This window comes from Condylura cristata, unplaced genomic scaffold, assembly GCF_000260355.1.
Source record: "Condylura cristata isolate star-nosed mole 26May11 unplaced genomic scaffold, ConCri1.0 scaffold00006, whole genome shotgun sequence".
Classification (NCBI taxonomy): Eukaryota; Metazoa; Chordata; class Mammalia; order Eulipotyphla; family Talpidae; genus Condylura; species Condylura cristata.
The window spans coordinates 26593874-26619527 of record NW_004567107.1 but is presented as its reverse complement, the minus strand read 5'-3'; the positions used below and the strand labels follow the sequence as shown (position 1 = coordinate 26619527).

The window sequence follows — 25654 nt, the reverse complement described above, 5'->3', positions numbered from 1 at the left end:
TGCCACAAAACTACCACATTTGAGCTGGCTTTTTCCCATTCTGACAGGAACACAGGTGATTCTCCTGATAGTGCTCTTGGGTCTCAAGAAACTCAACTATTTCTGTGCCCTGTGAAGACACATGGAGCTGTGTGAGCCCAAGAATTATTTCACCCTGTGAAGTGGGCTCAGCACCTAGGGGAGCTCAGGATGCCCGACAAAGGAGTGAATGAATGATGGAGTGAAGGAAGGAGGAGAAAGGGAGAGAAGGCAAGAGGTTAGGGAGGAAGGAGGAGAGAAGCAAGAGAGGAAAAGAGGGAGGGAAGGAACCCATGTCACAAAGGAGGACAATTAAGAGAACCCCACCTGGTCAGCCCACTGGTGGTGTAATTAATCCAAGACCTCATCAGAGGAGTTTACTTGCCAACTGGCAACCCCTCCTGGTATTTATAATTGTCCACTGTCAAAATTACAATTTGTCCCCGTTTCCTGGCGATCTCCTTTTTGATTAAAAGTATGTTTTTGGAAGCATGCTCTGGAATGTATCCAGACAGAAACTGTATCTAGAAAAGCCAGCTCCTGGCTCCTGTCCGTGACTTGTGGGGACCTCCAGGCACAGGGCTGGGGTGCAGTGGTGGCGCTGTTATCACCCACTGCTGGCCAGGCTGCCCCCAAGCTCCTGCGAGTGACCGCTGGAGTCCTGTTTTATGACGGATTTCAAGTTTGGGCTGATGTTATTGAAAGGTCAAGAAGCTGCCTCAAATCCATTCTGGAAGTCAGTGGGGAATAAATCATCAATTACAGAGGAGAGCAGCCTGAGGAAGCACTGCTCAGGTGGACCAGAAGTCCGAGCGACTCTCAGACTCTCAGCAGCGTGGGAGGCAGAGACCTAAATTCGAGCAGAGACTTTATAACCTCAGCCAGGGTCGCCGCCAGATTTTTCTATTTGTCTGATTTTCTAATTGGGTCACAACTTCCAGAGGGAAACTGAATCCAGGAAAGAAAACAATCATTTCTTTTGTCTCGCTGCCTGACTCTGGGGGGAAAGCAGAGAGCTGAGGACTTGGTGTGGCCAGTAGGTCTCAGGCTGAAACTTGGAGGGGTTTGGGGAGGTCCTGCCTGCACCCCAGGACAGGCCTTGCAGCTGGCCAGGTCCTAGGGCTGGGGGAAGGATCTGGGCTCAGGAAGAGCATGACCAAGTGGGTGTGAGGCAGGATAGCAGTCCCACTTTGAGTTGTTCTAGAAGCTCGATCACCCAGAGACCCACCCCCACCCCGGCGGCAATATCAGGACCACATGAAGCCAGGAGGCAAATGTTTCCTTTCCACTAAACTACAGGATGGGGATGAGGAGGGTCAACAAGGCAGGCTGGTGCCACAGTAAGAGCACCAGCCTGGCCTTTTCTCTGATTGACTGTATGACCTTGAATGAGTCCTTTCTTAGCTGATTTCTAAAGTTGAGTCCAGCACTGTGCTACAACAGAGGGAGAAGTGTCTACCCAGGGTGCAAAGTCCCTCTCTAGCTCCTTGCGAGGTCTGTGTTAGAACAGAGCCCTCCCCTGTCAATCCAGACAGAGCCCAACACCTTCAGTGCTTCTGTGGTTAGATCCCCCTCAGTCAAGGGCAGTGCCTTAGCTGGAGACCACTGAGGCCATGCTTTGGCTGCTGCCCCCAGTTTCATGCTCTAACCTCATTCCCTCTCCTCCCACCCCAAGTTCCTGGGTGGTGGTGGGAATCTAATTCTCTTGCAGTCTCACTTTTCCAGGTTATCTCTGACTGGGAGTTCCCCTTGCAAGAATCTCCACCCTAAGGACTCTCAGAAGGTTGGTACCTTCACATAGTTCTGGGGGCTGTGGGAATTTGCTTCATTCCAAGACTCCCAGGGCAGACATAGTGTCTCTCCCTACCTCAGACCTGCTTGTCTCGCTCTCTCTCATGTCACACAGAGAAAGCAAGTTCTAGGATTAGCACAACGTTGCAAACTCCTTCCCTTGTCCTCTGCTCATCACTCACTACCTGCAGGGCCTCGAGCAGACAGAGAGCCTCAGTTTTCACCTCTGTGAAATGGTGCCGCTCCCTGCTCGCCGTGCCTGCCTGACGGGGGTTCACTACACAGAGCGGCTGGTGAACTGTAAAGATCCGTCCAGATGGTGGCTCGTTTCCTCCACATTGTTGTGTACAAGACTTCAAAATGACCACAACTGTCAGGCATCTGGCTGTGAGGGACAATGCCCGAGGCATTTGTGACCTGGGCCGGTCTTTAGACGCAAAGGACAATGAAAAACTCTTGTCGTTTGAAGGTTTCCTTTCCTCCCTCGTTTTGGTCTTTCTGTCTTTTCCACTCCTTCCTTTTCTCTTTCTTTTTTTCTCTCAATCGCGGATCAAGTTGCCCTGAGCCGAGTCCTTTATTTGTGCTGTAGCACATAGACTCTTATAAAGAAAATTCATTTGTTCAGGGTCACCGCGTGGTTTTTCATTAAAAACAAATTACCCGCATTCAGGGAGGACATCTGGGCTTCGCGGGTCCCATTAATGACTATATTTCCAGCCTCCCCGGCCCGGTTGGGCTCCCCTTGCCTGTCACCCCGCGTTCCCGGCCCCGCGAGGACAATGAGAGTGACAGTCAAGTGAAAGGGAAAACATGAGGGATGAGGGCGAGAGGCGAGTCCCCTGAGAGGGGAAGGAGGGAAAAGTGAAAAAAATAAATAACTCAAACAGAGGGTAACAAGGGCCATTGTCTCAGCGTCTTCCAGCGAGGAACCAGAACAAATATTGGAAGAGCCAGTGGGGGCGTTGAAGGCAAGCGGAACCCTGTTTCATTACACACTTGGACCCTAAGCCCTCGATTCAGGACCAGACAAGGTCGGTGGGGAGGGGTGCAGTGGGGGGAGGTGTTCAAATAAATGCCACTCATCTCCAATGAACACCTGCTATGCAGAGGCAAGGTGAGTGGAGGACCAGCTGGCGGGGGGGGGCTCTTGGTCACTGTAGCTCTGACCACAGCAGCCATGGACGGTGCCCAGGGGGTAGGTTTCCTGCAGGAGAGAGCATTTGACCGGGCCCTGGGGGGATGGGTGCAGGCATGGACAGGTGAAGGGGAGAGGAGAAGGGAATATACGGGAATCGGAAGTGTGGTTCCCTGGTATGCCAGCAGAGAAGGGTTTCTCCTGGGTCATGAAAGATCTCTGGGTCAGAAAACCAAACACAACCTGGTTGAGCACAAAGGAAAACAAGGCATCCCTCTGGTGGGATTCCAGTCTGTCTCACTGTCCACGGGTTCTAGGCACTAGGTGAACTTGAGGCTTGAGTTCCAGGCGCCCAGCCCAGCTGCTCCCTGACTGGCTGTGTAGTCGGGCAACGCCTGGCACCTCAGCTAGCACATCTCCAAGTTGGGGGCAACCATTTGGAAGCGCCTGAGGTGCTTCCAAATTGCAAGTTCCCAAGGGCTAACAGGTGTGCCTCCCTTTTTAAACAAAAGCCCCTTGCAGGTTGAGGACCGCTCACTGGTAACTTACAGGGAAAACAAATTGGTTTCACTCAAAGCCATCTCCCTTTGGAGAACAGGAGCCCTGGTTCTGCCCTGAAGGCTCTGGGCACTAACAGAGGTCTCTGGAGAGAAGTGTCCCAGGTGAAGTGACTGGCAGGGTGAGAGATGTGGTCATTGCAGTTAAGGACTGATAAACAATGAGGTTCCAGAGATGGGGCTGCAGATTCCAGCAGATCAAAGGGAGGAAAACACAGGGAGCTATTATTTAATTTGGTAAATTCAATTTGGTGATTGGAAGGGCTCCAATAGATACAGAAACAAAACTTCTCAGAACCTTTGTGTTCTTGGCCCCAGTCTCTGCCTGAAGCATTCACTCTCTTCCTTCTCACTGGCTAAAAAATGCTGCTCTCTCAACCCCAATCCCGAGACCCCCTCCTCGTAGGTTCCTTCCATCTTCCAGAAGCAGCTCCCAAATGTACATGTGGACAATAGTGTTTTCTCAATTATAGCAAAATTTGTGGCAAAGCCATCGTCAGATATGGCTGATGGATGAGTGGACGGGAAGATGGGTATGGGTGGGTGGGTGGGTGGATGGATGCATGGGTGGACTGGTGAATGGATGGGTAAATGGGCAGGTGAATGCATAAGTAGCCATGACAGGATGCATGGATGGATGGATGGGCGGATGGATGGATGGATGGACGGATGGATGATGATTGCAACCTAGTCAGCTGAAGGTCCCACAATAACATTTTTATGTTCAGTACAGTTTAACAGAAACAGTTTCACACCCCCCCCCAGAACAGAACAGTTTAACCCCACAAATGATACTTTTGCTCGAAAAACATGACTCATTTTTGCAACTTTATTCTGAAAATTATTTGGTCACAAGTAATTTATTTTAATTTATAATTGGCTATGTTTTCTCAGCCATCAAAATACAGACTTGGAAATTCTCACCAAGCAAGAAAATCTAACCTAAAAAATAGTTTTCAAATGCAATGAAACTTTTATGAGCCCCAGGTTTACTAACTTAATAATGTTATAATTGGTAGACATTTAATTTAACATTTCTGATGCCAGTTTTCCAGCTTCCCTTTGTGAATTTTAGAGACAAAAGGAATTTTGATCAGGCTGTTATAAAATTCTGAAATACTTTTAGGTTCTCAGTCCCTGCAGGACCTGGCCCAGAGCCTGCATCCCCACTCACCATCCTGTGGCAAGTCCAGGGGAGTCCAGCTCCTTTCTTCCGGAGCTAAGGTACAGCCACAGACAATGTCTGTCATAACCATGAGGAGGAAAGGGGCTGGGAAGGAGCAGGCTTGACCCTGTGTCTCTAATGGGTCGATGGCTGCTATTTGGTGGGAAGAGGCTGGACTGAGCCCTTGTCACTGCAGGCTACAGGAAACTCTGCAGGATCCCTTCTGGGAGGGCTGCCTGGCCATGCTCCTCCCTTCCACAGGGAGATGTGGTGATGGGTGCACGAGACTAGTAAAGCCTGAAGCACCTCCCTTCAGCTCTGTCCTTTGCCCTTTGGAACTTATTACCAACTTGCACTTGCTAGCCAGCCCAGGACTGTTGCCTTATCATGCCAGAGTCCAGATCTTGAGGCAACAGCCCACTTAGAGCAGCCATTCCTGATACCCCTGAGAGTTTTGGTCATCCTAGCTCCTCCTTGATGCCCCTGTTTTCTGTTTCTTGGGTCTTCTTGCTCAACAGTTTTCCTCTAATATCTCAGACTGGAAACTCGCCCTTCAAAGTCCAGCTCACATGATCTTCTCTTCCAGGAAGTCCTCCCTGACCTCCTCCACCCTTCCCCATTGCCACAGAAAACTGAGCAGCCTCCTCCCCTGCATTCCCTAGCACTCTGAATAGTACTAGATCAAAAATTTTAACAGCTGGTAGGAAGGAATGAGGTAGCCCCACTTAGACTGAGTGTTCCCTGAGGGCAGGGGCTGTATCTGCAACACCACGCATAGCCAAGCACTGGCATACAGTGACTCTTAGGAAATCTTTGGAGAATCAGTGAATGAACAAGTGAATGCCCACCTGCCATTTCATGCTGGCTGTATCTGGCATCCCCCCAGGGTGGTCTACGTTCTTGGTGTGGCAAAGTGACTGGAGGCCACTAGAGGGCAGCAAAGTGTCAGAAATGAGCAACAGGTGGGCTCCCCAGAGCCCAGGGAGAGCTTGACAAAGGTGCAGGGAATCTGGAAAATACCCCAAGCCCCAATAATACAGGAGCCTCTGTGAGGGGGGAGGAGCTAAGAAAAAGATGAGTCGTTCCCTGATCAAACACTTCCCAAGCCAGAGGTTTGGCCCACAAAGCACTGGGCAAGCCCTACCTGGTCCAGTGCCTCCAAATCCAGGCTGGCTCCCCATATATGTCAGGCAAAATCCTAAGTTTTTACACAGACAGTACCATATAGTGCTCACTCTCATTATCATCACCCCCATATGAGAAATGAGGGCATTCGGCACAGAGACATTATGTATCGGTCCCAAATCACACAGCTAAAGAGAAGCAGCATGGCGATTCAAAATCAGGCGGTCCAGTGAAGAGGGCCTGTGATTAACTGCAGTCTCACACACGGCTGCCCGTCCTGCCCATGGGCAGCTCTGGTAGTTTTGCTCCAGCGTTGGGCCAAGCTCTTGCGCCAACCCAGCCCAAAGATCCTCTTTTATAATTTCAACTATTTCCTGAGTGCTGCCATGGGCCAGGCACTCTGCTGGGAAGTAGGGCATAGTGATGGGCAAATAGACAGCCGTTTATACAACCCTGTGGACCACACGGGCCTGGAGGGGAGGCGGACGAGGGAGGAGTGAGTGAACCGCCGACAGAGTGACAGCCATTGTGCTTAGTATCTATCAGGAATGAAAAGAGCATGCTGCTTCGAGAGAGGTCTAATGGGGGTCCAGGTTTAGATGGTGTGGAGGGCAGAATAATGTGGCCCTCCACCCCAGCGATGATGAATACATCCTAATCCCTGCAACCCATGAACATGTAGGTTTTATGGTGAAGCGGAATTAAGGTTGCTAATTAGCTGATCTGAAGATAAGGAGATTATCCTGGATTATCCAGGTGGGCCCAATACAATCGCAAGGGTCTTTATAAGTGGAATAGGGAGGAGAAAGGGGAGGGGGAGGGGGAGTGGAAGGAGGAAGGGGAGGGAAAGCGAGCAGGGGAAAGAAAGATGTGGTATGATAACATGATAAAGACTCAGCCTAGGCAGCCCAACGTTGCCAGCTTTGAAGATGAGGGAACTGGACTTGATACAGGGAATGCGTGTTGCACAGAAAGCTGGAAAAGGCATAGCAATGATTGTCCCCTAGAGCTTCCAGAAGGAACACAGCCTGCAGAATACTTGACTTTAGTCCAGTGAGACCCATTTTGGACTTCTGACCTCTAAGATAAAGAATGTCTGTTATTATAACTCATTACAGCAATGAGAGGAAACAAGATCCATTAAGTGATGGCAAAGACCCCTCTGAGGAGGTGAAACCCACAAAGGAGGCCAGGTTAGCTGGGCCAGTGGGCTCTGGGCGAGCAGAGAGGGCTGAGCCCACATGCAGAGTCAGCCCACAGGTGCTGGGGGACTAGTGGGGCTCTCATTCCTTCTGCTCACGCATCTCCCAGCTTCCTGCTGCAGCCCCACCGTGTCCTCTACTTCAAGAAAATAAAAGCCATCAGGTAACTGAGCAATGTAATCGAAGACACCTAGAAATGGCAGGCCCCACAAGTGGAATGTTCAGAGAAGGGCGCCAAGCTCCTCGGAGGCTCCTGTGGGCTTCCTGGCTGCTGAGACTGGTTAGAATTCCCAGATACTCTGGTTTCAAGCCCTCAGAGGAGTCAAATGGGGAGGTGTCATGGGGGGCGCTGGCCTTCCTTGACTGGTTCATCTCTGAGCCAGTTACCTTGCGGCTTAGACTCACTGAAGCCAAAGGGCAGTGAATACCCTTCCTTCCCCCAGAATTTTTAAGAGTTTCAAATGCCATGTCGATATCTGTTAGGCTGTGCAAATATCTTCAGGCAGGAAACAACTAGTTCCACCAATCAAGACTCTATGGAATCTTTGGTGCAAAACTTTTGGCATTTGCTAGGGCTTGATGAAAATAAAATCTGAAGCCCATCTCCATCCTCAGCTGATAGGATGTGTGTGTTCGGGTCAGCGTAAGTGGGCGGCAGAGACAGGGCTTGCAGAGCTCAGAGAGGGAATGTAGGAGTACTGGAGGAGAACCGCGTTTTGTGCAGACATGGGGATGCCCTGAGCTCAGAAGGGCAGATGGCACCCTCTTGGCAAAATCTGGATTCAGTTGGCAGAATGTAATGGAAATATGTGCAGTGGGAAGATATAACATTTCCTTCCTCAGACACAGAAGTTGAACTGTCACTTGTACCCCAGAGGCAACTCTCCTCCCTAAAAGCAAACCTCATGCTCAAAATCCTTGCCTCGGAGGTGAACAAGGTGCAACCAAGTTTCCCAAAACCTAGGGTGGGAGAAACTGAGCAGGATTCCGGTTTCCTGCAAGGAGGGAGAACCACTCAGCTCTGCACAGAGAAGCAGCCTGGAGACAAAGCAAGATAATGCTCCAAAAACCTCTCTCCTCTTGTTTCTCCAAACCCTGCCCACTTGCCTGGGGGGTTACAAGTGAATCCCCTTCCATCCATTATCACAAACAAATGTCTTCCAGGGTCAGAAGCTTACGAGGTTAGGAATCAGAAATCCAAAAAGAGTTGACATTCTCATATAGTGGTCTAACCATGTCCTAAGCCCTGGAATCTCTGGCTGTGACTTATATGCCCTCGAGCCCCCAAAAAGTGTGGGTGCATTCTTTGTAGACTACAGATCATGAAATGGGGAAATTACTGAGAGGACCCTCAATGCAATCATTTGCCTCCTTATCAACGAGAGAGGTGGAAAGACATTTGACACACACAGATGGGACAGTGCTGTGAAGAGACACAGAGAGATTTGAGCATCAGAGGGAAACAGCCAAGGACGGCAGGGGCCATGCTGGGTTCCAAGGTGTGAGAGGAAATGATCTCAGTTGTCTTAAATCACCTAGTCTGTGGCCATTTGTTACTGCAGCCATAGAGGATGAACACACAGGTCAATATTAACTTTTCCCTGCTTCCTCTGGCCAATGCACATGAAGAACCTACTAGGTGCTATGGACAGTGAAGAGGTAAGAGACTAGTAAGCGAAGGACTTGGCCCTTCAGGAGCTCACCTCCCACGGGAGAGACAGCAGGACCACCGACCCACGCCGGGTGGGTGTCAGGGGCGCCACCAGTGGCAGGGGGTGTTTCTGCTCTGCCCTTGTGAAGCAGGAAGTTTCCCAGGTCTGCTGGTCCTGCTCCTTTCCCAGGCCTGCTGCCTGGGGGAGTCTGTTGCTTGGGTTCTGCTGCTCGCTGGAGAGAAAGTCCCTGCAGTGTGCTGGTTGTCCACAGTAGTAGCTATGTCTACCTTGACCAACTTCCCAAACAATAAAGAATGCTTATGCTATGCTGGATGGGATGACAAGATTCCTCGTACATCCTGTACAAAACCTCACCTTTCCTGTAATTCGGGACTCAGCCTTTTGGGACTGATCCCACTGAGCCCGCCGGTGTGACAAGTAAATCTCTCTCTCTCCACCTCTCTGAGTGCCGTCTGATTTCTCAGGGAAATTGCTGTGACACTGGGGTGAAGGTGGATTCCCACAGATGGAGGCAGAGGGTGGCCTCAGTCAAAGGCACAGGATGAGGAGAGTCACTGGCTAGTAGAGTGAGTTGTGTTGGGACCAGGGAGGGGTCAGATGGGGAAAGGGCTGGGGAGGAGACCAGAACCACCAGCTGAAGCCAGACCCTGGGGAGGCCCAGGACCTGCTCTGCCAGGTGGGCGTCTCAGCCGTGGGCCCAGCCTCTGGGCAGTGCCGGCAAAGACCCTGTGAACTGGACATCACTGCCCAGCCTCGCTGAACTATGGAAGAATCAGATTTGGAAATCGCCTTGTAAATAAGAGTCCCAAGCCTCCCCTCCCCCAGTCTACTTTGGCTGCTGAGAAACAGGCACTAAGGACTGTTCTCGCCAAGCACAGAGCTCCGGCCCTGACAGTGAGTTGGCGCTGAGTGGTGCTGGGTGCTGTATGAGAAGAGGAAACAAGCAAAGAAACAAGAGAGACAAGGAGGGAGGCAGGAGAGACACAGAGACGCAAGGGTGGAGGGATAAGGAGGAGGCGCCCACCCAAATGCTTGTCTCCCTCCCTCCTAGACCCTTCCACCGTGTCAGGGGACAGAGTTTCAGGGAACCATGCCACCTGGTCGACCTCGGGGGTCACCCACGTCCAGATGCCACAGCAGGTCTCCTTAGTCTGTGCCCTTGCTTGGACCCGAGTTTCCTGCCGCCACGGCTAATGGCCAGGAAGCTCATGGGTTCCTGCTGGGGGCTCTGCGTCCTGGGCCTGGTGATTGAGGCTGGCAGCATCACAGGGGCCCGGGCGGGCTCTGTTTGGATAAACTCGGGAAAGTTCTGCTGTTTCTTTGAACTCAGCCTCTTTGGCGTTTGCAGTCAGGGACCTGTGGGGGCAGCGGGGTGGCCTCAGCTTCCCCCTGGGCTGCTGCTGCCTCTGCTTGGTGTTACTGGGAAGCTTGTGCTGATGGGCCCAGAGCCACACTGGTCAGCGGAGGGCACAGGAGGTATGCTGAATCGGAGGCAAGGCCCAGGTCGCCGTCCTCCTCCTGCCTGCCAGCTACACCCCCATGGGCTGTCCCTTAACTTCTCTGAATCTCAGCTTTGCTTTGGAAAATGAAGCTGAACTCCCGAACTGCCCACTTCACAGGCTAGAACATCAGAGGGCTTCATTTTCTAGCAAATGCTATGCACAGCCAGCCCACCAATGGACCCCATGTGGGTTCCATCTCCAGAGGCTGGGAAGTGAGTGGAGAGGGTGTCGGTGGGAAGAGCTGGGGGGTGTCCCCCACCTCTGTTTGCCTGGTGCACTGTGGATAATTTCCTGATGATCTGCTATGAGCAGGAGCCGCAAAGGCTTTGCTGGCGTGAGCCTGGCAGGCCTCCCCAGCATTGGCAAGGCCGAGGGCAAGAGTATACACGGAGGCCATTTCCCATATGTCTCATATTTAAAAGTCATAAATCAAACTAACAAACCGTTAAATGAAATATGCTCTACCCTCCTACCTTGTTAAATACGTCTTCGTAACAACCTGGAAGGCCAGGATGCATTCAGAGCCTGAGGACTCCTCAGCCTCCGCACCAGGATGAGGCTCATGGAGCTTCCCTCTGCTCTGGCCCCCTTCCAACCCCCACTCCCTCACCAGCCACCACTGCATACGTCCGGGCTTCACTTTCCAGCTCTGTCCACACCCCCATAACCAGCTAGTCCACAGGGGTGCTCACATTCGTGAGTTGGGCTGGAGAGGAGATTTGGGCCACTTGGGCAGGTCCCAGGGTAGGCACCAGGTGGCCATGACTCCCAGTCCCTGCAGACCCTCCCTGGTCTGTAGGTTGGGGAGAGACTGCCCTGTGGAGCCAGACAGGCCCCTTGAAGGGGAGGCTGCAGGGCGGAGCTCCATGTTTGGGCTGGGTCTCGGCTCTGGACATGGCTCTGGTTCCAACTTGCTGGGTGACTTAGGCAAATCCCAGGCCCTCTCTGGGCTCAACTTTTTCCTCTACCAAGAAAGTGGGGAGAATGATCCACTTCCCAGTTCTCAGAGCTAGTATGAGACTCCAAAGAGAAAGCTGTCTCAGTGGGGAGAGAGGGAATAACCAACACCCAAAAGAGTCAACTGCATGTGTTAAAAGAGAGTCCCCAGGCCTGAACAAATGACTCAAGACCAGAGACAACAATAGCCCCTAAAGAAGTGAAGCAACATCCAACCGATTCTGATTTTCCTTAATTAACAACAACAAAAAAAAATAACTGTCAAAGAATACTTTGGGTAACCCTTATGCTGATGCCCTTAGTCCATGGAGAGCCAGCACTGTGGGGATGTATTGTCCGGACCCCTCATCACCCCATCATTGAAGGAGACTTGGGCACTGCCTTTCCAAATGTTTTAAGAGAAAATGACACATCACTGGCCCAAAGAGATCACATTTCAGTAACCACAGGGTGTTCAGCTTAGCATCAAGGGACACCCCTACCTCCTGTCTGTCCTGAACACAGGCCCTCAACCAAGGAGTAAGACCACTGAGCTCACCGGGGGTGAAGAGGGGTTCACAGCACACTAAGTGGGCAGGGAGTGGATGGAGGTCCCCACTCTATAATGGCTGGGTGGCCTCAGCTGCTGTGCCCCTCTGTTCAGATTCCCTGTGTGGCCAGTGAGGGCCCCTCTCTCTGATGCACTCTGGGTAGTGCTGCTGACTGGTCCTGGCCCCATGGCTGGCCCAGCTGTAGAGAAAGAGGCCAAGAGCTGAGACCTCTGCCTGATTAATTCTGGTCCACTTCTCAGAAGCACAGAAGTCACTGGGTTGTTTGGGGGTGCCCCCCCCAGAAGCCCCATCCGTGGCCTGCTGTGGAGACGCCAACAGTGCAAACTCACCAGGCACCATCCCTGTCAGCGTCGGTGCTGAGTAGCTGCCCTGTCCAGCGGGGGGGACGTGTGGAGGGTACCCAGGGAGGGTCGTGCTCGCCAAGTCACGGCCTGAGGAATCAAAGCAACAAATCATGGGGTGAGCATCTCTGCGGCCAGCTGTTCGTGTCCACAGCTCCCTGGATGCTTCTGCACATTTGTCTTGTCTGGATGCTGAACACCAATGTGCCTCCAGCCCCAGATCTCATGCAACTGCACACACACACGTGTACACACACCCACACACACCCCTCCACAGCCACCCTCACTCCATTCAGCGGGAACCACAAACAGCTCTGCCATGTCCCTGGAAAACTGGGGCCCTTTTTCTCTAGTCCCCAAGTAGTGCTTGGACTTCGCACCTCCACACCTCAACTTCCTCTGCATAGGGACCTTCTCCTCCAGGTTTACACGGTCCAAGCCACCCACCGTGAAAAACCAACCCAAAGACGTTCCTTCTCCTCCTTGGGCCACTGCCTCTGACCCCTAGCTGTGGATCAGGTGCTAGAGGGTTCTTCCTCCCATGGCCTTGAGCACCTCGTTCACTCAGGGGAAGTACAGGAAGCGCTGTGTGTTCTGGACGCTGCGGCTGGAGTCAAGCTCCGGCAGCTACCCCAGGGGATGTGTGTCCTCTCTGCAGGCTCCCAAGTCCTGAGGGTGGGGTGACAACTCAGTCGCCATCCAGAAAACCTGGCTCCTCCACTGAACTTAGTGTCTAGAAGGCTTTTTTAAGCATATGAATGAGCAGAGAATCCAAACGTGGTGGTTTCCAGACCAGGGGGAAGAGAATTCTAAGGTAGCAGAGCCCGGCTTGGGAGGGGCCCCTGAGGTCTGTGTAGGTCTGAGGAAAAGAAGGGGCCAGTTGTATGTATTCATGAAGTGGCCCCAGGAAGATCAATAACTGGGACCTCAGCTGTCAGACTGGTGGGGAAAGTGGGCAGCTACCCCAGAAAGAACGTGCTGGCCAGTGGATGGGATGTCTCTGTGCCCATATCATCACCCTTCTTGAGAAGGGATGGACCAGCCTGAGGAGCCTGTGTTGTTTTGAGGCAAGTCTGGGGCTGGAATCCAGCTCTCCCACCCAAGATTGGGTTCTTTCATCAACCGGGGTTGGTCATGTCTGAACCTCAACAGTTTCTGCCAGCGTTACCTGTGCTTTAAAACCTTGATCTTTAAAGCAAGGGGGTAGAAAATCAGCGCTTCACCAGAGCACTCAACTCCAAAAGCCAGATAAAAAAGCAATAAAGTGAACCTAGGGGAAGGAGGAGGAAGGAATCCATAAATAAAAAGGAGCAAATAATGATTTCGGAAACAGAAAAGCAGGCACAACAATAAATATGACCAAGAATTGTTATTTGAAAAGACCAATAGGGTTGGTGAAAATAGGGCAAGTTTCAAAAAAAAAAAAAAGACACAAATATCAAGGTAAGGGAGGAGATACTCAGAGATATGGATGGGATCGGGTTAAACAAATACAAAAACGCATGATTGCTTGACACTAGCCAGTGTGGAGCTCTCAACAAAAGGTACAATTTTTCAGAAAATATGAATTAACATAATTAACTTGAGAAGAGGTAGAAAATATGACTCATCCAATAACCTTAGAAGAAATAGGAAAGATTCTTTTAGACTATTTTTTTAATAGGTGTCTTGTCCACTTCGTTCCACAGGGAAGCTTCTCTTTATACGTTTGTTTTTGGTTTTGGCAAGTTTTTTGAAACCTTCACAGGACATATACCTTGTGATATTAAATTGTTCCAGGATATAAAAAGCTAAGAAAATCTAATTCATTTCGCCAAGTTGGCACAATCCTGATATAAAAACTTAGCGAAGGTGTAAAAAATTGCAAATTAATGACTACTCACACAATTCATGAACATACCTCCTCTCTCTCAGATCAAGTAGTGTTAGAAAGAATAGCCTACTAGGTCAAATTAGTTTATTCCAGGCATGTAAGAATGATTCAATATTTAAGCACTGGCTGAGAAATCACATTAATATATCAAAGGAGGACCACCATACGATTCTATCAAAGCAGTGGGAAAGGCATGGGCTAAAATACAATATTAATTCCTTACAATACCTCTTAGCAGATAAGAATTGCAGTAACACTTCTTTGATCTGATATTGATCTTAAATCTAGAGTTAACATCAAATGTAATTGCTAGAATACTGAAGCATTCTTAGTAAAGTCAAGACTATATCCAGAACACCTGTTTTCCATGTTATCACTGAAAATTGTTTTGAAAGTTTTAGCTCGTCCAGTAAAATAGAGACATTAGCAAGAGGGGGAGGGGAACGCCAAAATTATCACTAGCTGGGTATAACTGGAGCTTGAAAAATCACAAGATAATCAGTTCATCTATTGGAACCAATGAAAAAGTTTGGTGAGACAGATAATAGATGTCCAGAATCAATACCTTTCTAGATGCAAAAGCTCCCTAATGCTTATTCCATTAAGTACAGATTCTTTGGTTTGACTTTCAAGGCCCTCTTCAGTCTGTGCTCTCTACCTGACCATTCAGTAGTGGTTGCCTGGGGCTGGGAAGGGGGAAGGGAGTAAATACTAATAGACATAGGGTATCATTACCATAGAGAGTACAGATAAATATCATGGAGACGGGGGACTCCCAAGACTGGGAGCGGTGGAGTTTGGAGTCACACAGGCCTGAGTTCAAATCTTAGCACCACTACTTTACCATGCTTGTGAGCTTTGGCAAGTTACACAATCATCCAAGCCTTGGTTTCCCTTTCTACTGATACTTAGATATAGAAGGTTTTCATTGGGGGTGGGGGGTGGGGGTGAACAATTGTGCTAACTGTGACAGTATTAAAGGATGTCTGCAAAATCTTTGCAGCAATTCTCATGGAGGAGAAGGGTCTATCCCCCTGGCCACGAATAGTCATCTGGTGACTGGCTAACCAGCAGAGTGACAGGTTTGCTTGAAGTTCTAGGAGTCAGACCCTGGGGCATGTACATTTAATACTCATAAGCCTAGAAGGTGGGTGCGCTTATCATCCCACTTTAAGATGAGGAAATGAAGTCACCAAGTAGTTGATGTGTCCAAAATTGCTGTTAATAATCATACAGGTAACTAATGTTGTTGACTTACATAAGCCAGGCACTGTTCTTGGCAGTGTTCAAATACTGTTTCCAGATCTTGACTTCTCCTCAAAACTCTGCAGGGTTGGTCTTGTGACTGCCCCCATTGTATAGAAGGGAAAACTAAGACACAGAGAGATTATATACCTGTCAAAGGACTCATGACTCCTGTGAATGAAACTGAATCCAAACCCAGGTATTCAGCCACCAGATTCTTTCAATTTCCCAGACACAGGGCATTTTCCTTCTGCCTCTGGACAGGAGGCCCCAGAAAACAAGAACTACTTGCATCTCTCCCTTCCCTACACAGGGATGGCCAGTGCTTAGAAAAGGCCTGTCAGGATGAAATTAATCAAAAGACATTGGTCTCTCCTGAAAGGAACTTTGGTTCCCATCTTGCCAACATCTCGGAATGTCCTTCATTGTGAACTCTACAAAATGACTTAGTCCCAATTTATCAGTGTTTGCTTGGATGCAACTTTTTGTTTTTCATGCAGCCCATTTCTAGGTAGGCTCTCTCTATGTACACTAATGGGGGGAAATGTGAATCCAATTAACTTCAAATTTAGCTCATAATGAACTTATCTCACTTTGCTACCAGCTCGGTTCTCATCGTGTGGCAGTAATTAACCACTGGGGGTTGTCACTCCCAGACACATGACATGGAGATCCTCCCAGCTCCCTGCTTCAAACCCTTGCAGAATTCATTACCCTGACAGTGTGAAAACCCTTCACGAGAACACCACCAGGCACCAACCAAACTCCCCTCTATGTACCTGATGGTGTAACGGCAGGAGAGACAAGAAAGAAAGCAAGCCACTGAGAAGCCATGGATTTTTAAACAAGGTAGGAGGTGGGATAGGATGCTGGCAACAGCATGATGGCCAGAGAGGGGCTGCCAGAGAAGGGGGCTCTCCCCTCAATGCCCAAGTTATCAGGGAATATGGTGGAGCTGCTTGGGAAAGGCAAAGTGACAATCAACTATCTTCACTGGGGACTCTTGATGCCCAGGAAGCCTCACCCAGGCAGGGATAGTGGTGACCTGGGTAAGTTTCATCCCTTTCTTTCCTTTCTGTTTCCTGGTGGCCTCTCCAGAGCCCAGCCCAGCCATCTTCTCTAGACCACCTGCTGAGGTTCATCTTGAGTTTCTCAGCCTGCAGCCACAGGGGACGTTTCACTTCACCCAGATGGGCAACTTGCAGTGATGTGGGAACTCATCCTGAAGCCAGTGCTCCTGATTCCATCTTTGTTCAATCATTTAACCAGAGCTACAGGCACTTCAATTTCAGAGACATTCTCAGCAACATTGTCCCAGAAAACCCTTCCATGGAGTCACAGAACCATGAGAATATTTTTGCATGCTAAGAAACATTTTTAAAAGGCTATAATGGGGGCCCTCCCTGGTGGCACAGCACGTTAAAGCACAGCATTAAGAAGCTAAAGCCTCTTGAGTATGAGTTGGATCCCCAGCCTGGAGGTGACCCACAGGGTGCAGCAGACCTCTCTTGACCTGCCCGCTGCTCCCCTCAGCAGAGTAGTGCAGCAAACCTGCCTGTTCTGCTCCCCGTTCTGTCTCTTGTGAATCCTTTCAGACCCCCTCCCCCACATATACAACTCTGGCCTGTACCCCAGTTCTGTATGCATATATAAATAAATCTTAAAAAAAAAAGAAAACATCACCCCCAAAGGTTTGGGCTTGCTGCCCTGTAGGACATTACTCCGTTTTGTACCTAATCTGGCAATTTTACTCCAACATTTTTAAAAAACGCCTTTCCCAGTGGATGATATAAACCCTGTTCCTCACATGCACTTGGAACCACTCTTATCTTTTCATAGGTTCCCTCATTAATTTATGAGTTAAATAAAATCTTCACATGTGTTCGTTCTATAGTGGTACATGAGGTATATGCTTAACTTTAGGGAAATGATGCTTTGACACTTGTTAAAGGAAAAAGCCAACCATGGCTGGGTGACGTGAGCTAGAAATTTTCCACAAACACCAAAGCCGACAGTAAACAACCACCACCCTGGAGGCAGGGTGAGGGGCCCCAGGCTTCCGAGAGGGGCCGATTCTGCTGCACGAGCAGTGTTGGGTACACGCAGAGCGGACACCCCAGGCTCACTGATTCCAGCTGGCGTTTGAAACGCCTGATGGTTTGAACAGGGGCAGCCCCGAACTCTCCCTTCGTTAGACCCGCAGCAGAGAAGGGTGTGCTGAGCTGTGCGGTGCGGAGAGGGTGCATTTCACCTTGAAGGAAAAGGCTGTAGCAGTCCCATTCACATGTCAAAAATGGCCAAGCTAATTGGAGATGAGCCGCATCCAGTCATTAAAGCAGACCTGGCAGACCTAGCAACAGGTTTATTGGCCATTAGTTCAGATGTTGTTACTTACTTAGAAAAAATAACCCTAACTTTCTTTGTCCAAAATTACTTAATCTCTACTTTTCACTAATTCTGACTGCTCTCCCTCTAATTGCCCTGGCTAAAGATCTCATCTGGATGTGGAGGGCAGAGAAGACAACTCTGAGAATTCATTAAGCAGGATGCCGTTTACTTAGCAACGATCAGCTCTCTCTGTTTCTTCATTTGAACTGACCTCATCCACTTCCTTGGAATCACTGGACACTACCAGACTCCAACACCGTGTTTCAGTTTCCAGGGAGTGTTTGAATTTCATCTGTGCCGCATTTTAGAGCAAGCACTGTGGCTCAGTCAATATTTCCATATACATTTAGGACGTGATCTCTCTTGAGCTTGCAACTGTTGAGCTAACATACGAAACCAGCCAAGGTGGATTCTATTAAGCAGGCTGAAAAGCAGCTCTGCCACACTCATGCCTGGGCACAGTCACCACCGCAGGTACAAAAGGAAATGTTATTTACAGTGGGAGGATGCTGAGGGCGACAGTGGGCAAGCTCCTTCTCTCACTTATTCATGCACTATCTAACACCACTAAATTCATGCACTTTTCTAAATGCTCCAGAAAATCTGGGAGGTAGTAATTATAAAACCACTGCAACAAAATGTGTCATTTATTCAGTTCTTATCACGTGTCAAACACCATTCTAAGTGTTTTCTGTGTATTATTTATCACAGCTACCCAGAAAGATCTAAACCTTTCATAACCCCTAATTTGCAAATGAGATACTCATCAAGAAAGAGGTGGGGCTGGGGGCACGCTGGGCAGGCTGACACCCCCCTGCACTAAGCCCCCACCCCTGCACTAGTCTGCTTCTCAGGTGAGTTGCATAGTACAAAACACACCTCCTCTGAAATTGCAGTTAGGATTTTACCTCTAGCTACACACACACACACACACACAAATTTACATTTAATGGAAAGGTAAGAAGGAAGAAAATCCAAATAACTATCATAATGATTAGGTTAAATAAATGATGATGCCTCCCTGTGAGGTATTACATAGTTCTGGCGAACAGTATGGTAGGCTTGAATGTGTGGATTATGGAAAGAGCCATAAGATAATTATTAAGTGAATAAAGCAAAGGGCAGAAGAACATCATGTACAGTATGATTCCAGCTGTGCTAATAAAAAGTAGATAAAATCTATCTGTACTGATAGATGCATAAAAATGCTACCGATGCTGTGAACTTTGGACTGAGGGACTGTGGGTGAGAGTGCTGAGGTTGGAGAGGGAGATTTATTTTTCATTTTATATTTTTCTGGGTGGTTTCAATATTTAACCACATGCATGTATTACTTTTTCTATTCAAAATTAACTTTTTGATTTAAAATTAAGTTTTCCTTAAGAATCAGACACTGTCTGTGCCCCAAGGGGCTCACTCATAGTCTAGAAGGGGAGACAATGCATGCAAGAAGTACCAGGTAGAGAAACCCCTGTCTCCTGCTCCCACCTCATGCTCACATGCCAGTGCGGTCACCTCAGGGACTCTGTGCTCTCAAGGACGGCTGAGTCACATAATAGCTCATGGGCCCCCAGGATGGCCAGCATGCAATCCTTACACCAACAGTAAATACAACGATGTCCCATGCACCAGCCAATAATCTCAGCCCCAACAAAAAGCACAAAGCCTGTTCCTAGGGTTCCTCTGAGAACCAGTTCTGGCAGGCCCAACCCTCATGCACACACCATTCCAAGAGGCACAGTGGCCTGCAGACTGCAGCCCCTGCAGACTGAAAGCAGACAAACAAGACGGGGAAGAAAGACTTCAAGAGCCAGGTAAGCTGACATGAGGAGAAGTGACAGGTGACAGGTGAGCAGCAAGGATGGACACAGGAAAACAGTGTCAGCTGACAAGAAATCCAAACCTCAGTAGTTTGGGGTGCTTGATGGGAAGGCAAGCTGCGCTCTGACAGAGCTCCAACAGCTGGTCACTGTCGGGGTGATGTCGGGAATACAGAGCTGAACCTGGGGGCTGCCGGTAGGGGAGGGTGGGCTCCTGCCATGTCCATGTGAGGCCTGTATCTCTCCTCCCCAAAACTGATATAACAGACTGGTGTTTTGAACGTTGGCTTGGGACACATATAATCATAAGTAGCAGATGCAGAAGAGCCCAATTGTCCATCTCAGTCCAGAATGGGTCCCTGGAGAGCCCTTGGGCAGCGCATGGCCAAAGGAAAGACTGCCAGTTGATGAAGGAGCTGATGGAGGCCCCTGTGCCGCCCTCCCGGGCTGTGCCCACCCACACTGCACACACAGAGAGTGTAACTCCGCCTCGTGACATGTCTCAGAATCACAGCATGCTGTGGCGAGGCTGAACACTGAAGGTATTCCCGTCCCTTTCCTCAGGGCTGACAGTTCCTCATCACAGCCGTGTGCCTCCAGTTGCTAATGCAGAACACAATTGTAGGTATTTAGCGAATGGGTAAGATTACTTCTCAGTCTCCTCATCTATAAAATGGGACTAATGTCTAAAGAGGTCCTACATGTCATTCACTTAGAAAGCTGTCTGGTTCATATCAGTGCCCTGATGCCAACTATGCCTCTTATTACCTCCAATATTCAGTGGAGCAGCTGAGGGTGAGTGAGGTTTGGGAACTTGCTGAAGGTCACACAAGTAAAACTGCCGGGAGAAAGCAGCAGTGGAAACCCAGGCAGCCTGTGCTCTGAACCATCAAATTCTGAATCTAAGACGGGCTCGGACTGAAGTCAAGTGGGACATTTCAAGCTCAACGGAGAAGTCTGGGCTGGAGGGCGCCTGAGAGGCACAGTCAGGCGTGAGCTGGGAGCCAGAAAGTCCTCCTCCTCTTGTGCTTTTGGAACGTTCTCACCTGTGAGTCTGAAATCCCCCTCCCAACCCACACTCCTAGGGAGAGGGCAGGCGCTAGAGACTTGAGGAATGCAAGCTATGAGGTTCCCTGTCCCACTTCCTCACGGACTGACAGATAGCTGTTTCCTTTAAGGAATAGTCAGTAGGTAAATGTGTAAGAGAAGAGCCTCAGGTAGGCTCCCGGTCTCTAGTGAGGGGATCGGCAGTCTGCAACTACTGGTCCACTCTAGTTCAGAGGACAATGGTACAGTGGACATCACAGAGATCCAGGCAAGGAACCCAGAAAGCCCAGCCAGACAACCCTCCCACCCTGCCAATTGTCTCCCCAAACTGCCAGGAGGGTCCACAGAAGGAGCAGGCTGGCAGGTATGCTGCTTGGCAAGGAAAACCTAGCCCACCCCGCAGAGGCGCCTCTCAGGGAGCACAGCAAATTAATGTGCTGCAGAGAGCAGAGAACACAAGAACACAGAACATGCTAGAAGTCACACTGGCGGCCAACCCCTCAGGCCGGAAAGCGGCCCTCCCCCTCCCCCCAGAGCCAGGGTCAGACCTAGGTGCCTCTAAGAGGTGCAGGGTGGATCAGACTCCTGCTTGCACGCCATTGCTGGTTCTGGGATCACCCCTGCCCTGCCTCCCTCGTGAATCATTGGGAGCCCCAAATAAGATTGCAGAAGTATAAAAGTGTTCCACCCGCCTGTGTTGAGAAACATACGAGTCTTTCAGGTCTGGGCTCAACTTGCTGATTAGTCAGCAATCCAGTGCTCACAGTAGGGAAAGCTGAGGCTCAGGGAGGTAAAGGGTCTCCCAATATACCACATGTGGCAAAAAGCAAACCTGAAGTCCATTTCTGGCTATTGGATGGCAGGCTTCCTGGAGGAGGCATTAGAACTGGGAGTCAGTGGGGAGGTAAGGTTTCTTAAGCAGGATTGAGAGTGGAATTAGGCTGAGTCAGGATGGTGCTGCGGGACCAGGATACCAGTGGGTGAGCCTTGAAGGGTAAATGCGCTTCCTTAGGTCTAGACAGAAGTTGGGAGGAGGTAGGTGGACAGCTGGGGGTGGAAGGTGAATGCACGGGGGTCCCAGCGGTGGACATTGAGAGCCAGACCAGGCAGAAAATATGCATTTTCTGGGAGCAGCCTTCACGCTGGTTTGAAAACGACTTTGGGATTGGGGAGCACAAGCACCCGAAGGCCACTTAAAGCCGAAGCAAGACAGAGCGTTTCAGTTGTGTTCCTCTGGGTCTCATGGGACCTACCAGGCCTCTGGGATGCCTAGTCCCTCAACCACTGGCCCTCATTTAGCTGGCTCCTATTTTATTTTATTTTATTTTTAAAAGATTTATTTATTTATTCATACAGATCTGGGGTACAGGCCAGAGGAGCAGGGACAGTGAGAGGCTTCACCAGAGACAGAGTGGGGAGCAGAACAGGCAGATAGACGAAGTACACTGCTGAGGGGAGCAGCGGGCGGGTCAGGAGAGGTCTGCCACGTCATGTGGTCACCTCCGGGGCAGGCGGGGATCGAACTCATGCTTCTCAGTGCTGTGCTTTAACCCGCTGTGCCACCAGGGAGGGCCATGGCTCCTATTTTAAAGGGCTTCCCAGGAAGCCTTTCTCTAAACAAAAGTTTTCTTAACCGAAAAAAGCTTAAAAATTAATTGTTGGGGGATCACTGATTGTCTACACTGCAGGCAAACGAGGCCCCCGTGAGGGCAAAGCTTTGCCCAGTCACGCATAGCCAGGCTGCACCCCAGAACCTCCATAGCCTTCAATCCTAATTTCCTTTCCTTGTTATCTCTGTTCCTCTCCTGTCTCTCCCCTCTCTCTTCACAGAAAACCCCTCAAGTTCAAGAAGCCAATTCTCAATTTCGCTCCCATGGTTCAGAACACGAATGTCCCTGGTGGGGTGAACTGAGCACTTTCCTCAAGGAGCAGATGCAAGGATGGGAGCATCCTCTGGGGTTCTGCAGGTGTGGCTGGGGTCACCCTTGGCCCAGAAGTGTAGAGGATAAGGAGAGTGGGGGAGGCCAGGCAGAGCCAGACATGGGCCTAACAGGCAGGGCTCTTCCCCAGAGATGCTGGGCATAGTGTTCCTAAACTTGCTTTGTGTGTGTGTGTGGGGGGGGGGAGGGGAGGGAGGGGGGAGGGGATGTCTTTATATTCATAGGCTCTGGTGGACATCGCCCAAGAAAGTTAATGCTCATGGGAATCAGACTTCATAGACTTCACCCCAGGCTTCCTTTCTCTGTCTTACCAACAAATGATTGCACCTCTCTGAGTCTCACTTTTCAAATCTGCAAAATGGGGATAGACTCTAGCCCAGGATTTCTGGGCTTCGGAAATAGAGGAAGGATGGAGGGTGGTAAGGAGAAGGAAGAGGAGGTAGGAAAGGTAAATCATTCAAAGTGCAACTCCACGTGGCACCAGCCGTACAGCCTCACAGCAGCGTTTGCCAGCCGGCCAACCACGCACTGTTTACACAGCCTCTCTGCTCTCAGTCTTCTTGCCTAGAGTGGGAATAGTAACACCTCTGCAGGGTCGTCTGAGGTCTGAACCAGGTCACCGTGGACAAGGTGTCTAGACAGAAGGCCCCCACAGGGTGAAAGGCCTCTGCTCTCCCCTCTGGCCAGGGCCTCAGGACTCCTCCCATCATATGCTCCTTCTGCTTGCCATCCCCACCAAAATGAACCTCCCTGGGCAGGAGGACACAGAGAATTAAAACACGCAATCAAACAGCTTCTTGACGGGAAATGCTTTGGAAATTTTCGGGTCCATTTACTTCTCAATCTAATTTTGTCCTCGGATGCACATTATGCGCGAGATGGGATCTCATGTGGTTGCCCAGCGCTCCGCACACCAGCAGGAGGCAGCCGGCTTCTCGATTGCTGTTTGCGTCGCTCCCCGCCTTTGAGCGACATAATGAGGGCACCCAGCAGGCTTCGGGGTGCCCTGGGCCAGAAGTCTCGGCCTGGACACTGGCATCTGCAGTGTCCTCCACCAACACTCCTGGAGCGGGGACTGGGAGTGACCACTAGGTTGCAGTCCCCCTACATCCACAGCCAACTCCAGCCAGAGTTCACCCTCCCTGACTAGCTCCCTCCTGACTCCAGCCTCCTCCAATAAACTAGCCCTCTGCTCCCACCCTCAATGCTGCCTCCCACCTCTGAATCAAGTCCAACCCTTGCTGCCTTCCATTCCTACCAGAACAGTGTAGGATCTGGCCCCCATTCCCACTCCAATCCTAAATGACTTGATTTCCCCCAATCAACCTCCAACCCCAGGCAAATGTTTCTACCATACCCAAGAAGCTCCTGGCAAACGCCACCAATGTCACCTGCATTGGGAAACCTTCCCAGGTGTTCATCTTCTTCTGCCCACCCAGTGTTATGTTCCCTTAGTGCTTGCAGGACACCTGTGCCTGGCTCAGACGCTGTGGGTTGCCTGGGGCGGCTGTCCACAGAAGGCACTGGACTGAGTCCTTCCAGGGCAGGGGCCATGTTTAGGCATTTCTGGTTCCCCATGGTGCTTACACAACGCTTGGTCTAGAGCTGAGGCCAAGCAAATGCCTACTGGTTTATCACTCAGAAACCTTTTCTGAGTCAGAAGTCATTCTTCTGTGTCCAGTCCTGTGTCAGTGACAGAGATTTCATGCCTTGTGAAAATAAGAGGCTTCTCTTGGAGACTGACAGATACTCCATCTCCACCATTGGAGAAAAAGCCACCGGCCACTGTCCAGAAGCTACTCAGCTCTTGCCACTCCTGGGGATACCAGAACCCCTCCATGCTTCTTTCTTCTCTCCGACTCTTCCCCCAAGTCGGTTGAAAGTGTGCAAAGATGGGGGACAGGCGCTGTTTGTGGGATCTTCATTGTGTGCTCATAGATACAAGATACAGCTAATCCTAGAGTCTCACAGCAACAGGACCTATTTACAAGAGGAGGTTGGGAAAGAATTCCCAAGGCAAATGGCTGCTGTCCTACCCCAGATAGTGTCCAGTGCCCAGTAGTCCAAACCAAAAGCGGCTTGTGCAAGATGGCGCTGTCCCTCCGATGTGAGCCTGGAACTGTGGTGCACACTGGCCAGCAATGGACCAGGATCTAGCTGGACAGTCACAGTACGATTGCAACAGAAGTCTGTCACCTCCTGCGGCTTCTTCCAGGCCCTTGCAGCCACACACAGACACCTGCCTGGCGCCACCACACAGGCACTTGTGTGAGTTGTTAATTTGGAACAAATTAGGACACAAAGAAGTGGGTGCCTAAGGGGTCTGTCTGCTGAGGCGGAAGTTCTAGTGGTGATGTCCAGTGTCCAGTGCCACCAGTGTGAGCTGAGAGTATCCTCAGACCAACATGTGGCATCTCCACGGAGCAGTCCTACAGTGTGGCTCAGGCAGGCTCGGGTGTGAATTTTGGCAGAAACTCACTGAACCTGGTTCAGTTTCCCCTTTATGTCCTCACAGAATCTAGAAAAGCCCTCCTCTACTTAAGCATATAGAGCAGAGTCTGTTATCACAGCCAAGGTGTGACTGGTGCAGGCTGGAGGGTGGAGAAAGTCCATGCTCTGCTTTGTCTCACAGGGAACCTCTACCCACACTTTTCCATGACCGCTTTCTCTGGGTACCCCCTGCTGGCCGGAGTACCTCTCTAGATCTCTTCTCTCAATCCTCATCTCATCTTCCCTGGGTGACCTATTCCATGCTCATGGAGATGAGTCCTCAGCCTGTACCCTCCTCCACTGCTTTCTGGGTGTTTTCACCCGTGCATTACAAAGTCCAGCTCCTCTTCCTGATGCCTTTGTTTCAGCTGGCAGCTCCTTTACCCACCTAGCTCCCCTCTCCCCACCCCAACCAGGCATCACCCTCTAACTTGTGCATTTCTCCTAGCTTCCAAACTTGACTATCACCAATTCTGTTGCCAGGTTTTCCCACCATGCTCTTCCCTACTACCTCTATCCAGGTTTCCACCCTTTCTCTCCTGGACTCTTATAATCACCTTCAGTGGGGTAAGACTTCTTGCTGAGTCTCATCTCATTGTTACTACCCTCTAGCAGGACCCCAGAGAGGTGTCTTTGAAGATGCAATTCCCTATTTAAACCCTTTCAAGATTGGCCCTCCCTCATGGTGCAGCGGGTTGGAGCACTGCACTGTGAAGCTAAACCAAACTGTGGGTGCTTCAGGGCAAGTTCAATCCCCGCCCCTGGAGGTGACCCACATGGCACAGCAGACCTCTCCTGTCTCCCCCACTGCTCCCCTCAGCAGTGTACTTCGTG

The 25654-nt window shown here is 50.2% G+C and overlaps 1 protein-coding gene across 9 annotated transcripts in view; it reads right to left on the bottom strand.

The window, feature by feature from the left end:
* Positions 1–25654, bottom strand: part of PAX5 (paired box 5) — a 147941-nt gene that overhangs the window by 17590 nt on the left and 104697 nt on the right. For 4 of the 9 annotated variants that reach the window (XM_004677506.2, XM_004677507.2, XM_004677509.2 and 1 more), the window contains one exon: positions 12006–12107. The exons of the other annotated variants lie outside the window; for them this stretch is intronic. In XM_004677506.2, the coding sequence (XP_004677563.1) occupies positions 12006–12107 (102 nt within the window). The remainder of the gene's footprint in view (positions 1–12005; positions 12108–25654) is intronic. 9 annotated transcript variants of the gene reach the window in all.